Below are 14,887 nucleotides of genomic sequence, written 5' to 3'. Positions count from 1 at the left end.
TTCTCATTTTTCCCTGGGGTTTCATATTGTGCAGCTCTTGACATGTTCGCCGTTTTGTTTACGAAGGGTTATGCTAGGGAAGGGAACTAGTTTGTGGTTTATGACAGCATCACTGCTGAAGATTTGGTACATACTGTGATTTGTATCGCCCATTTGTGCCTCAGCCGTAAAAGTGCACTTTTTATCAGGAATATTTGTGAATATATAACAGCTCTGAAGACATATGGCCAATAAATAATTCAAAGTTATCTATTTTCCCTGCATATTCTTTATACATCTACCATGGTTTAATGCCTAGCTGGCTTGGAAACAATATTCTTTATGACAGTCCTAGTATAAAAATGTTTACTGACTGGCAGCAAACCACTGATTCTCAGGTTATTGCCTTGAAAAATAAACCCTGTCCTCCTAGTCTCCTTTTTCTTGCCTTTCTATTTTGCTAACAGCCCTGAGGAGCATTCTCTTGCATTGTAAGTGCCTACAAAATGGGTATGTTTAATACATGATTTCACTATAACGATAATGTGATTTAATTCATTATTTTCCTCTCTCCCCCTTGTCTTCTCTTCAGTTCGATTTCTGTTTACAGTCCCAAGGAGAATCCTAACACATTTGATGCTGCTGCTTTCTTCCAGTCTGTGGGAAATTTCCTGGGGATCTTTGCTGGATCGTTTGCAATGGGGTCTTCATATGCTGTTGTCACAGCTTTAATATCCTTTGTTGTTTTCCAAACAAAAAAAAAACTCTGCAGGTTTGAAAGACTGTTTGCCTTGAAAAGAACTCCCAAGGCTGTCTGTGATTAAGATTGACCATCTTTACTTTGAGCTTGAACTTCTTGACCAGGGGCTTGAAGAGGCTCTGTAAACAAAGCCAGGTCCTCAGCTGGAGAAAATCAACACAGGTTCAATGATTTCAATGGAGCTAGGCTGATTTTAACCAGTGGAGGATCTGGCCCAAAATCTAGAGCCCTTACTCCTATAAGTAGTCTCATTGATCTCAGTAAGACCACCCTTGTGCCTAAGGACTATTCCTTAGTAAAAGGTGCAGGACTGGACCCCAAATGCTCTTATATGGGAGACTCTCCTGAAATCCCTCTGTCTTTCCCCATTTATTTTATTTCCCCCCAAAACATTGTCATGCTGACCAGTCTTTTCAATCAAAAAGGAATGGATCACCACACTGGACCAGACCGGGGAAGGGGAGGAGAGTATGTATGGTGCAACCTTACTCCAAGGATTGAGCTCACCTCCTTGATAGAGCTCACAGCCACTGACAGTCATGGGATTACAGGTTATGAAGTATTTTAGTGTTCCTGAGAAAATCAACGCACCATGACGTCAAAATTCTCCTGTGCTGTTCCACCTGACACTAACATGAATTTATGTAATGAAACCCTTGCTTCATACCACACTCAGCCTCCCCATTAGTTGCTATATCTTAACTGACCCATACAACTACATAGAAATATAATGTAACTGGATAATAATCAGAAATGTTGTCTACTGGGTGAAATAGGCAAAAGGAGCTAGGACTCCTGGGTTCTATCTTAAACTCTGATAGTGACTCACTGTGGGACTTTAGGCAAAATATTTACCCTTGGTCTATACTACAGAGTTAGATCAACATAAGGCAGCTTACGTCAACTTAATTATGTCAGTGTAAACACTATAGCCTTGCTCCCACCGATGTACGTGCCCTATTAAACCAACATAGTAAGTCCACCTCAAGGAGAAGCATAGGGCTCATGTCAGTGTACTTAAGTTGATGCAGTGTCTGTGTAGACATTGCATTACTTAATCATCTGTTAGCCATCCTATTTATCAGTTTCACAGCTAACCTAACAGGTGACTTAAGTTTCTAGTGTAGACAAGCCCTTGGGCCCAGAGCCTGAGGATTCAGACCTTAATCTCTCTATACCTCAGTGAATGCTGCCTTAAAATGGGTACAATAACAATGTTTGCAAAGTATTTTGAGATGTTCACATAAAATACAATACAACATTTAATTTACAATTTATGTAGTAGCCGTAATTAAATGAAGTACAAGCCAAGCTATTGACTACAAATCAAAGTGCAGCTTATCCGAACTGGGAAAGTCGTGATTCTCCATTTCCATACATCTTTAGTCATTTACATCAATTGGTGTAAAAATGCTACCAAATCACAACAGTAGCAACTTACACTCACTTTGCACAAGTATAAATGACTAAACAAAGCACTAATGTGTCAATCAGCTTCCCCATTTTGATTCCTTTGAGAGTCCAGTTCTGAAGCACCGATTATGCTTTCTAAACTGATTCCATTTAAAGGTTACATAGTAAAGTTGACCTTCCCTTTTGACAGAGACAATAAAGGCCGTGGACCAACTTGGCTTTTTGGTCATCTTGTTACCATATCACCTTTTAACTGCCACCTTTCTTTGAAACCACATGACATGAGCACATTTCAACAGCTAATATAAATAGAAGTATATATGTGAAGTAGACTAATACTGGATAAGTAATGCTAAATTCCATCACTTAGGCCTTGATCCAGCAAAGCACTTAATAACATGTATAAACTTAAGGTCCCATTGAAGGCACATGCTTATGTGCTTCGTATGACACAGCTGAATAGTTTTACGGTGCATCTGGACCTCATTTATGATGATGGGGGTGAATTTAGGCTGCAAAGCTGTTTGCTTTTTTTCCTTAGTATTTTTTAGCACTTGACAAAATTTACAAAGCTGTGTGAGTTCCCCATGCTGGAAACAGGCCTGTTCTTCCTCCTGTCTTGGAGTGCCTTCCTGTCAGCGGAAGCTGCTGGTCTTACAGGTAAGTGTTGCATTTTCCTGACTAAGCAAAGACTGTGTGGGCTCTTTAGTAAATCTGTGATGTGGTAAAACAGCACACCTATTTTGAGCATGACATCTTATATGAATTTTCCAAAATCCAGTTGCTTCTTTTCATTGCCTAAAAGTGTGGGTGCTGCAAACATCCATCTGAAGGCACAAATTCATAGATACCTGAATGACTTTTTTTTCTGCACAAGTTTTTGTTTGGTTGGTGGGGTTTTTTTATTGCTCCCACTCAAATCCCTGTTGCAGCAGGAGAGAGGCACAGGCTGCCCAGTGACAGACTAGAACCACTTACTGCCTACACATCACTGCATCAACATGGAAATAGCATTTGTGCAACCATAGTCAAATACATGCCCAGAGATTGCTTTCTTCAACACACAGAACTAGTGAAAACATTCATACACAATGGAAAATGTACACAGAAGTAACCCCCAGTAATGCACGGAAGTAATCTGTGCAATGCCCAGACTCTAATTGATTTCATAATGTGATTAGGAAGAATATGATTCATAATAGTTTAAGCCTACTGATGTTTTTGATACTGTTATTTTTGACAATCAACTGCCATAATTCACACCAGGGAAAGTTAAAGGAAAACCTGAGCGCCTGAGCATTAATAGTGAGCCCGTTTAGTTTTGCTGGAGACCTGTTAATTTTTACTTTGAACATGATCCTTGTAAAGTTTTTGGGGATCAATGGGGCCCTGGGTGAAATCCTGGGTACACTGGAGTCAATAGCAAAACTCCCACTGGCTTCAATGGAGCCAGGATTTTGCCCTTTGTGTGATAAACCACATGTTCAGAGGACTTTGAAACCAGTGTGTGGTTTGTTGTCACTTGCTGCATGCTCACTCCTCTTCCTCATTTTATGCACAATTTTCTGTCCCATTCTATGCCAAAGGTGGATGAATGCCAATGTAGCACAAGTTAAACAAGAGAGCCATGCGCTATCACTTTCCAAAGAAAATCCAACTTTAACCTGAACAAGGTCTTGTTTAGTCCTGTTGTGCTTACTGGCCATTTTCAAAACATTACCTCTAATAACCTGCTGTTTACCTAGACAAAAAAATGGAATAACTTCTAAATCCTTTGTTTTTAAGCTGAGAGTGACTTCCCACACTTTCTAAAATAGGATTTTTAAAACCTTCTCCCCAGCTGATTCCATGGGTGTCATGTTTTAGCCAGAAACCAATGTGGTGTTACTAAATTTTTAAATAATTGAAATGGGGGGGGTTCATAATGGAAACACTGATACAGCTTCTAATGCTGTCATTGCTTCAGGCACTGCTATACTGAAGGCATGTCCCACTGTCAGAATCTGGAGCAGACTGCATGTCCAAATAATTGGCATATATAATTTCTTCACACTGCAAATACGGTGGCACATAATGTACTCTCTCCCACTAGTCACTTGGGATGGTGTTTCATTTTTTTAACATGTCAGAAATCAAAGCCCTAACTACCGATGGCACAGAGAGGTTTTATAGTGACGTAGTAGCCATAGTAAACTATTTTTAATGGCCAGAAAGTGAGTGGAAAGCAAAGTCATGATCCAATTAAAAGAAAAAAAACAGAAAAGTACAAGGAAGTTAAGCTTTACTTACAAATAAAGGAACTTATATAGATGTTAAAAAAGGAAATTGCTCCACCCACACAAATTGCAAGGAAAACAACCCCGCCCTTTTAGTTCTGTCACTAGCAATTCTTTTCATATGCACGTTCTTTGTCTCAGTTGGCAATTGTTAATTACATTGCCTCATTTATCAGCAGGGTTGAGCCTCTGTCTCTTAGCTTCTATGAAAGGCCTTTGTCAGAAGCTGTTAGAAAAAAGAACACAGGCAGTCTTCCTTGTAGCTTTAGAAGTTCAAAGCTGAGTTTTCCAAATGCAACAACTATTAATACTGTATTGACGCTTAAAGTAGATATTTTTAGCCATTTGCTTTTAACCAGTTCCAATGTAACTTCCACCTTCTCTCACCCTTGCCTGAAAATGCTCTTATCCACTCCTTCCATGATGTTTTTTAAGTTATATTTCAGAGTGGGGTTCATTCTACTGGTTAACAGATCCTCAGGTGACTTGACTTAGCTTGCCAGTAGCAAATTTCACTGCACAATGAGAGATGCAAATTTAGGAGGAAGCGTCTGATTTCTTAATCCCGAACTAGTGGAATCTATTTAAAATTAGGTTAATCTATGCAGCCACCAGAAAGGAACAATGCAGTGGACGATGCTTATGTTCACAGGAGCTGATTTTTATTATTCCAAGTGGATGTTCCATCTCTGCTCTGCCCTGAGGCCACTCCCCTACACTGTCCCTTACCCTGAGGCCCTGTCCTCGCTCCACCTCTCCCCACCCTCACTCCATCCCCTTCCTGAGGCTCCCCATCCACCACTCACTGCTCTCCGCTCTCCCCTGAGCATCTTCCACCGGCCACCAAACACCTGATTGGTGGCCCTGCCAAACAGCTGATCAGCAGCACCACCAAAAACCTGTGGCTGGTGGGTGTGCAGAACCCCTATTTTTTTTTCTATGGGTGCTAGAGCCCCAGAGCACTCATGGAGTCAGCAGCTATGCTTATGTTACAGAAGAGCCTCTTGGCCTAAGCAGTCACTCCGAGGGTTGTATTAAGAGCACACCTCTCATAGTGCGCTCCTCAGCCAAAATGCAGGGCTCTGTTACAAGTTATACCTTTAGGAGTTGAGTCTGTCTAGCACCTTGCAAAATCAGGCCATTAGAGAGTAAGAATTACAGGGAAGTAATTTCCTTTTGCCTATTTGTGAAATGATCCATCAAAAAAATTTATTCTCTCTCCTTCAGTAAAGGAATTATTTATAAATTAATGCACACCATCAGTGATGCATCTTAGGATAGCAGTTACCTCTTTTGTGGCATGAATCCCATTATCAGCATCACATATTGCCATCTTTTACCCTAAGATGAATTGCCACTATAAATATAAACAATGGAGTAAAATTCATTGACTGATTTCCTTATGCCTGGCATCAGCTAACAAGCTATTATTATGCCTATGTGTTTCACAAATGGAGTAAAAAGCAACTAGATTGGTAGACTATTTAAAATCTTATTACCCATTATCAAAGAGGTTGGCATAGTTGGAGTTTAGCTATCTGCTAATTGATTTGGTTCATATAGCTATCTTTTTATTATCAGGTTTTTCATTTTTTTATATTACATTAAATTTCCCAATAACTTCAGAAAGATCATTCCTGTTGTAATACACCGATGAACCTGTTTTCCATTTCTCCCTAAATCTTTCACTTTAATCTGTAGTTCTGCTTCAGTGATAGGGGTGCTGAGTTAGTGCTCTTTTTCAGTTTTTTTTTTTTAAAAAGGAGTGAAGGGAATGGAAAAGTAAGTTAGTCACTACTATCCCCCAAAAATAAAGCCACAGGTACAAGCCACTGACAAGAGAGACTTTCTCACTCTGCTCGGATAGTTCTAATCACATTCTCCTGTCCAGAATTCCAGCATTGTTCATTTGCAGTAAAACCAAGAAGTGTCCATTTAATTTAGCAGGAAACTGAGACAGACATTTACATTTTTGGCTCCAGAATCTGACGTTTTAATGAGAAAAGAACCAGTGAATATTTTTATCTTTGATGCATGCTATGTAGATGATAGCAGTCCAGAATCAAACTGAAAGATGTCAGAAGAAAATTGGACAATTCTGCTAATAAGTGTTTGAAAAAAATATATAATTGCCTAATTTATATCCCATACACAGTGAAGAAAGCATTTTGCTGTCAGGCTGATTCCTTTCTTCAAAATCCAATTTTAATACTTCTTGTCAAAGAATTTCCAACCTCACTTAACCTGCCCTTCCAAAATGGAAAGTTCCATGTTTGCCTCTCTAGGTAATTCGAGCCTTGTTTCCTATGTAGTTACATTAACATGCACATGGTCACCAAATCTCTTAATAAGACACATTCCAATTACTTCCCCTCATGCTTTATGATATATATTATGTTGTAATGGCCATGGCTGTGCACAGCAAGCCTTGTTTTAGCAACATATAAATTTCCTGCTGCAAGCACTCCATCTCCCCTGGAAATAAGGTTCATATGGTCTATGAAATTCCATTTTGAAGGATTGTGGTGGCACTTAAAGGCTCAAACCAGAACCCACACTCTGTATCAGATACTCTGTGATTGATACTGGTCTCTCTTATTCCAGTTTTTCACTGGAATAGTTGCACTGATTCAGTGAAGGTACCCCTCGTGTGAGATCAGTGTCAGGCCCTTTATACACCACAGACCTAGTATTCACATTGCCTCAGGAAATAGTAAATAGACACTTATCCCACCTATAATTAACAATTGTATTTGGCAGTCACAAATTAATTTTTACAACCAGGGTTGAATTTAATAGTCAATTAAAAAAAAATTGGCAGAATGATGGCTCATGTAGTGGAAACTGAACAGGAAATTCATATTTCCATTTTTATTGTTGACCCAGGGGCTAGTGATATTTAGAAATGGTCCTGCTTAGCCATATTTTTTTAAACTGGCTTTTCATTGTGTGAGTATTTATTTATCCATAGCATTCCCACATCATCTTTAGACTACAAAATACAGGGCAGCTTTCAAGCCTAGAAGAGGAACTGAAGCCATTTGGGAGAATGAGTCCTTAACATACACTTGAAATGCTCAGCACTGCTCTCTAGTGACCCTTGCACAAGAGATCCAGCTGAGGGGATGAACCCAGTGCTGAATATTACAAAAACAAAGAAAGGGCAGTTAAAGCTCAGTGAAATTTTCCTGGTTTGCAGAAGCTTGTATTACTGCAATAGAAATACAGTCAGGTGAATAGAATTCAGAAGCCAAGAGAATTTCTGCATTGCTGCATGGGAAAATAGGTTTTTCATTTTTTTTGGTATCAGTTGTTCTTTGTGCCATTGTTCATATTTTTTTTCCTACCCCCTTCTTCTTTCTTCCATCAAAGGCACATTGATGCCATTCTTCAGGTCTTCCCAGAAATGAAAAGAAAGGGAGACTTAAAGTACCGAAAACTGGTTTCGGCTGCACAATACTTTTACATCTAGCAGTCTAAAGACAGTCAGAAAACTGAGGAAGGGCTAGTAAAAGAATCATGTTACTTTATTTAGTCTTTAGACTTTTTATTTTTTTCCGTCAAATAATGTTTGTCATTTTAAAAATATTTCTTCTTACTTTGTCCTCTTTTTTTTTTTTGCATCCTCATTTTGGTCCTAGGAAATGTTTCCCACTCTTCCTCAGTCATTGATACCCCCAATTTCAAACATCTGAGAGGCTTTAATTAGCATTCAATAGCTCAAATGTTAATCTGAGGCTTCTACAAACTAGCCAGTCCCATCCCCAGGATCACCTTCACCCTCCCTTTTTAGCCAAGTTTACTGCAGGGCATCCCTATTGCTTGCAGCTTGTTCAGAATGCACCACTGGCTTGAGTATCTGTGATCATATTAAGCCTGCCCTACATTTTTTACTACTTATGAAATAGTAGATTATCTTACATTGGCACTGTTATGTTTTTTAAAGCCCCTTACAGTAAAGGGGCTGTCTACATTTGAAACCTCCTCTCTCTCCTCCTTGAAACTAAGCCTCTCCGGATTAATATTTACACAGATGCATCACCTGCTTTTTGGAGATTAGGCTAAGTGTGTGAGCTCCTATGCCCATGTGGTTTTAATTGAAGGCAATGGGACTCCATGAGAGTCCACCCACCAGGATCACTTTACATAAGCGGGGCCTACATCTACTAGGCAGTTGTGTTTTCACTGTGGAGGATCCCAGGATCATTCCCCCTCAATTAGTTGAAGCCCATGTTTAAGAGAGTTTTCTTTTTTCCAGAGGTGCTTTTGTACAGTCACCATTGGCCACTTATTTAACCCCAGTTTTCCTTTTTTGCTCTGTGTGGTCCCTTTGATTGATGTTTAACGTTAAGAGGATATGTTATTAATGAATTTTTCAATGTTTTCAATTGTTATACTGTGTTTACTTTAGGATCAGCAGCTCTAAGCACCCTAATGTGGGACTGGGAAAGAAGAGAAGCTTTAAAAATAATTAATGTTACCATATACGAGTACCTTTATATTCCTGATAAGACTGTTGCTCCTTCTCTCTCCTCATGACCTCCCTCAGGCTGGGGAAATAAGTACTGCCACTCAGTTACAGTCACTGACCCTGTCATTCTGGGCGACAGCTTCTTCCCACCAGAGTGGTATTTTTAAGCTGAGTTTTGCTGTTTGCCTTGTAATAAGCAGTGTGCAACGTGCAAGGCAAACAGATATGCAGAGGGCAAAATGGCCTTCGCATACTGCACTCCTTCAGCACCCACTGCTCAAAAATGCATTTGGGGGAGAAAAATTAACATTTTTCCCACCTCTTTAGCCTATGTCAGTTTCATTATTTTCTATGCTTTTTATTATCTTATAGTTGAGGAACAAACTTAGATAACTGTCAGTCTGACTGTGATCAGAGGTTGTTATACACAGTTATCACTCTGTATTAAACTGTCCAAGTAGATGGCAATTAAATGTCTGAGATGGAGGGAGGGGAGGACTTGCTAAGATTTCTATCAACGCAAAATTCTAGTTTGCTTGAAGAACATTATTGTAGAACATACCTTAGCATTTCTCTATTACAAAAAGCTTTTAACACAATCTAATTAGTTTTTGAGCAAGCTAATCCTGCCCTTTGACTACTGCAAGGTAGAAAATAGAAGCAGCTGACTCTGGACTTTCTTTGCATTTCAGGAATCGTTGCAGTCCTTTTTTGTGGAGTCACACAGGCCCATTATACCTACAACAATCTGTCACCAGATTCCAAAATGAGAACTAAACAGGTAGAGTACAAAAATAACTGACTTTGTCTCTTCTGGTGCTGTAATGAATATATAGAGGTACTGCCAGCATAGCTGGAAGGGTTTTCATTAATGCAAAGGAAAAGGCTTATGTCTTCATTTCAGGAGAAGGATATTTGTAGAGATTTTGCCAGGAAAACATTAACAAGTCTCTTGCTAAGCAAAAAAGTAATAATCTAGTCTTTGGAAAGACCAGAAATATAAAATATCCATCTAGAAGATGAAAGGTGTAGAGCTAGTAATAATTTACAGCAACTTCCATCTGAAACTGCTGAAAAGCTTAGTAGGAAATCCAAAAGCTCTAGTGAGTAAAGATGGAACAGTTTTAGAGACTGAGTTCATGTGGATTTTCTTTGCAAAGGTGGTTTTGGAGCTGTGTGGGCCAGCCCTCAGTCTTCCCCTCATGAAATCTGGGGCCTAGTAAAAACATGTGAACAATTTGGAAGGCAAGAAAAAGTCAGTTTTCTGTTATTTTCTAGTAAAATGTTTGGGTCTTTCAATTGTATGTATTTTTGAGAACTTGGAGCTGCTTTCAGGAGTTGAGCCTTTGGGTCACAATTCACAAACACTCTGCAACACGTCAAAGAACAAATGTTAAACTGCCGAGTCACAGGTCAGCAACCACACACCTCAGGGAGGCCCAGCAAATCCCAGGACCCTTCAACCTTCAGTTCCTTCTCTCTGACAGTTTGACAGCAAGGAGCTTGCACATCTGCTAGGACTCAATTCTGAACCATTTTGCTCTGGGGAAGTGAATAGTATTTTATAATATGGATCTTTTGTATCCATTTTTGTTTATGAAAACTATTTTTTAAAAATTAACAAAATGGCTTAAAAAGAGCCCATTCCCCTCAAGGTACTTTTTCTTTTTTGCTTGCTTGCTTGTATGGAACAGTGTCCCTCATTTCAGCTTCCAGAGAACTCGCCAGACAACTTGCATCGCTTGTTTCCAATCCCTTCTCAAATCACCCTTCTCTGCAAAGCCTTTACAAGACAACCACTTCTAGACCCCTTCACCAGCTCCAACTCAGACAGACAGATCAGTTACTGTTTTTTTTCCTCTTCTATTTTGTCTTTGACTGAACTATTTTGTAAACTATTTGGGGCAGGTACTCCGTTTTGTTTTTAAATCAGCAAGTACATTGCCATTTGATAAGTATTAATAAGAGGTGATTGTTTTTCTTGAGCTGCATTTTAAACTGTTTGTAAGAAAGTCAGTGGCTGAAGGGAAACCTCTCAACAAGCTCCAAGAGCTGAGCCAAGTATGATTAGAAGATGACCTTCATGAACGGCTACAATGATGAATATTTTAGGGCTTGTCTTCACAGCAGCATTAGCTTGAGTTATCTACACTTGAGCTAACTCCCTCTCAAGCTATCCTAGCTCCACTGAGAGCAGTCACTCTGCAAAGTAATACTCGAGCTGCACAGAGTGTTTGTATTTAGCAGCACAGGGTAGCTACATCTCTACCCCATGACCAGCTCAAGTGTCAGCAGCACTTGAGCTTTACCCCATATCATCTCACTGGCCTGTTAGCTCAAGTTTAAAGCACCTCTTAACTCCAGCAAAAGATTCCTGTGTGAGCACAGGAGTGGGGTTAGGGGCAACACCTGAATTATACTTTGAGCTAACACTGTAGTAAAGACAAGCCCTGTGTGTGGCTGAAGGCTGGATACATGAGCTCTGACTGCAAGTTGCAATGAATGATGTTACCTCAGATGGACAACTCTCATGTGGATCAACTCAGCTCCTTCTTAACCACTTCTGAAACCCCTATAACTCTAATTCGCATCCAACTACGAAAGGCCTGTTGAATACTTCAGTGCAGAGTGAAGTAATTGGCCCATTGGGAGTCAGGATCACTCTTCAAAATTCTCTACCTTGAAACGAATCTCTTCCATGCCAAAGACGGTGTGCTCTGTTGCATCTGCTTGTCAAAACCAAGGAGACATATCAAAGCTTTAAGGGTGCTTCAGCTGTGGCAGCCTCGGGCCTATACTGCCTATAGCTTGCACGTCCAAACACCCCAAATAACTGACAGCTCTAAAAATAAATCTACCAACAAACAACCCACTCTATCGGCATCCTGCAGTTCTCTTTCCCTATCTATCAGCAGTTTGGCATCAACACTGCACAGTAACAAGGCATTTCCTCCAGCTCCCAGGTCTGCTGCTGTGCTTGTTGCACTCCTGATGCACTGGGGAGACTCTGTACCTCCAGTAGCCTTCCTAATAACTTGTCAGCTGGGAAGTATCATAGATATGCAAAAATTGTTGGGGTGTTGGACTGGATGAGGTTCTGCTCTTCTTACTACACATAACGCTCTGGGGAACCTAGGGCTAACCTTGCTCGATAGCTTTGATGCAGTTCTCCTCTGGCCCGGGGTTGACACTGAAGTTATGGCAGGATTTGTAGCACCTATCAAGATGAAGGCAAAGCACCTAATTGCCCTGGATTCCACTTCAGATTTCTCAAGACTTCCTGCTACTCCATCTTCATGCATATCTGCTGTCAAAAATCAATTGCCATTCAGGTCAGTGGTACTGGCATATATGATGAGAATCTTCTAGACTATTCTCCAGCAAACTGTATTAGCAGTTTTGGCAATCCCTGCACAGCTAAGTGGAGATGAGGAGGCGTCTCTCAGTGTGGTGTTCTGCCAATCACAGCTTGACTGGTTGCACTGGAAGAAGTTTCCTGCATCCCAGGTGTAATTCTCCTTGATGTACAAACCATAGCTTCATGTCCATGCCTGTGACTTCAGTGCTAAGAGGTTTTTTTCTTAGTTGGAGGAGTCTCCACACACTGTGTGCCTCTGGAGAGTCATTAAGAACTCTCCTCTAAAGGATCTAAGTCTGAGCTCAAATCTCTGTTTTTCATTAAAATGTTCTAAGGATAATATGATGGATAGTGATGTGGGTATCTGATACCACTCTATCAGCCAGGTACATGGATAGCTAGATATCCGTTTGACCACTGGAAATATGTCCACAACTTCTCTTCCCTTTTTCCCTAGGGGTGGTAGAATTCTGGCATCTGAAATGTTGACCATATGTGCAACAGGTATGATCAGAGATGGCGGGGGAGGGAGGGAAGAGAATATTCTGACCCCTTAACCCTGTTAGCCTCTCCTATATTTTTTTTAATTCCCTCTTCTTTTCTTGTTCCCAGTAATAAAAACAAATAATTTCCAAAGTTATTTTGTGCCCTCATATTCCTGCCATCAGCACTTTGAGCAGTTCCCTTGAAGCTTTAATAATACTGTGGGCTGGGCTTCTTGTATTGCTCTACATCACACCCTGTTCAGATGCTACAGATCTTCTGCCTGCCACTGTGGTGTTACAGCAGGATGGGCTGTGGTCCCAATAGCATCAACAGCTATCTGATGGTGCAAGGTGCCTCTAAACAGGTTAAAATATGTTATAATGGAGCCTAGTTTGCAGAGTTTTTCCCTGCTTTCTACTTACATCCAGTTCAAAATGTTATATTTTGAGCTAGTATCTGCTGGTGTCTGGTCTCTGAAGAGTTGCCTTAAGGCTTTTTCAGTCATAGCATGTCACTGTAGCTAGCTTTGGATTTCTTCTACTTCAAAAGGTCTGTGCAGTGCAACCACATGGAATTTTTAATACTGTTACTCAACATTATTGCTTGTATGCTGCATTATGCAGTGAATCAAAATATGGAGTATTGATGTTTCTCTGGCTAACGCTAGCTACAAATGGTCTTCCCTACACAACCATGGTTCCATACAATGTCTCTGTTTAGGTGGGGAAAAGACTGTTTTGTCACTTTAATAGAAGTTTGAATCACTTCACTCCTGGTTTTTAATCCTGAAGTCTTTACTTAGTTTTGACACAGTCATTATTCTGGCATGATTCTAGATCAGATTCAACCTGTGGTCCACAGACCCCTGGGGGTCTGCAGACTGTCTAAGGGTTCCATGAAGGTTGTCATTGCCATAGAACAGTGGTCTATGTCCAAGATTTCCAAAGGGGTTCACACCTCCATTCGAAAATTGTAGGGGTCCACAAATGAAAAACGATTGAAGACCACTGTTCTCGAGTAGAAACTGAGAAAGGACTAAAGCATTTGGCCCAGAATTGATTACTGTGGGTAGGGGATGAATTTTAGTTTTGTTAGCGATTACTCAGTTTGGGGATATTTGCTGTGTTATCCTCAACCTGTACTGTAGATGCCTATTAAAAAAAAAAAAATTAGTGGCCTATGAAGATCCTAAAGAGATCTAAATATCTTATGCAAAATGTAGACATCCTTGGGGCTTCTTATTTTCTAGTAGTGAGAATTTAGCCAACATTTGCCATTTAGAAAAAAGGAAATTATCTGGAATAATATATTCCAACCTGGGCAAACCATTACCTGAAAATTTGAGGGTAGAACAATAATTAGGGAAAAGTAACTAAAATTCACAGTGGATTTCAAAGTTTGGTTTCATTCAGATGTGGTGGTGGGCTGTTCTGGAGCTCCAGACCCCAAAGAGCCCTGGAATTGCCCAGGAGCTGGGTGGGGGAGATGGCAGAAAACCAGGCAGGCTTCAGTCAGAACCCAGCCTGGTTCCATCAGAACTGAGTCAAAATCAAACAGTCTTCTCAAAAGGTTTAGTCAGAATTTTTCTGTAATAATTATTTGAGCATTGGAGAAGATGACTGAGGATAGGTTAAGAGTTAAATATATAGGCCTCAATCTTCATTGGGATCTGTTACTCAAAGGGATAAAGTGAAGACACTGAGGCCTGTGCTAAGATACGGTCTTAATCCTGTACTGCGATCTATTGTAGTTTGGATAAAAGATTACTAAAAAGGTTTATGGTGATTTTTCATGAATATGTGAAGAATAGAAATTTGAGTTGGCTGAAAACTATCCATTAAAATATTTATTTTGATGGCAATAACTTTTTGATAAAACAGGTTTCAGGTCTTTCAATTTCAGTGAAAACAAAACAAAAAAACTTTTAATCTAAATTTTTCACAGTGGGGGAAAAGACCATTTCCTGAGCAGTTCTCCTAGAAATGCTACAAACTGAGAGGGAATTGTTCAGGGTGGCACAAGGGAGGATAGTTAGGAGTCATGAGTTGAAATTAAGAAACAGGTAATTTAGTATGAATATCAAGAAAATCTTTTGGACAGTGTAATGTATTAAAATAGTCCAAAGAGAGTAATGGAAGCTTCAT

The 14,887-nt window shown here is 40.0% G+C and overlaps 1 protein-coding gene across 3 annotated transcripts in view; it reads left to right on the top strand.

Annotated features, from left to right (window-relative positions):
* The window catches only part of SLC9A9 (solute carrier family 9 member A9), a 354,635-nt gene that overhangs the window by 182,268 nt on the left and 157,480 nt on the right, over positions 1-14,887 (top strand). For all 3 annotated transcript variants that reach the window (XM_045030881.1, XM_045030879.1, XM_045030880.1), the window contains 3 exons: positions 572-710; positions 2,707-2,812; positions 9,592-9,680. In XM_045030881.1, coding sequence (XP_044886816.1) covers positions 572-710; positions 2,707-2,812; positions 9,592-9,680 — 334 coding nt within the window. The remainder of the gene's footprint in view (positions 1-571; positions 711-2,706; positions 2,813-9,591; positions 9,681-14,887) is intronic.

The sequence above is a fragment of the Mauremys mutica genome, chromosome 9 (genome assembly GCF_020497125.1).
Source record: "Mauremys mutica isolate MM-2020 ecotype Southern chromosome 9, ASM2049712v1, whole genome shotgun sequence".
In the NCBI taxonomy this organism is placed as follows: Eukaryota; Metazoa; Chordata; order Testudines; family Geoemydidae; genus Mauremys; species Mauremys mutica.
Note: the sequence above shows the minus strand (reverse complement) of the source record. Positions and strands in the feature narration are given on the sequence as shown.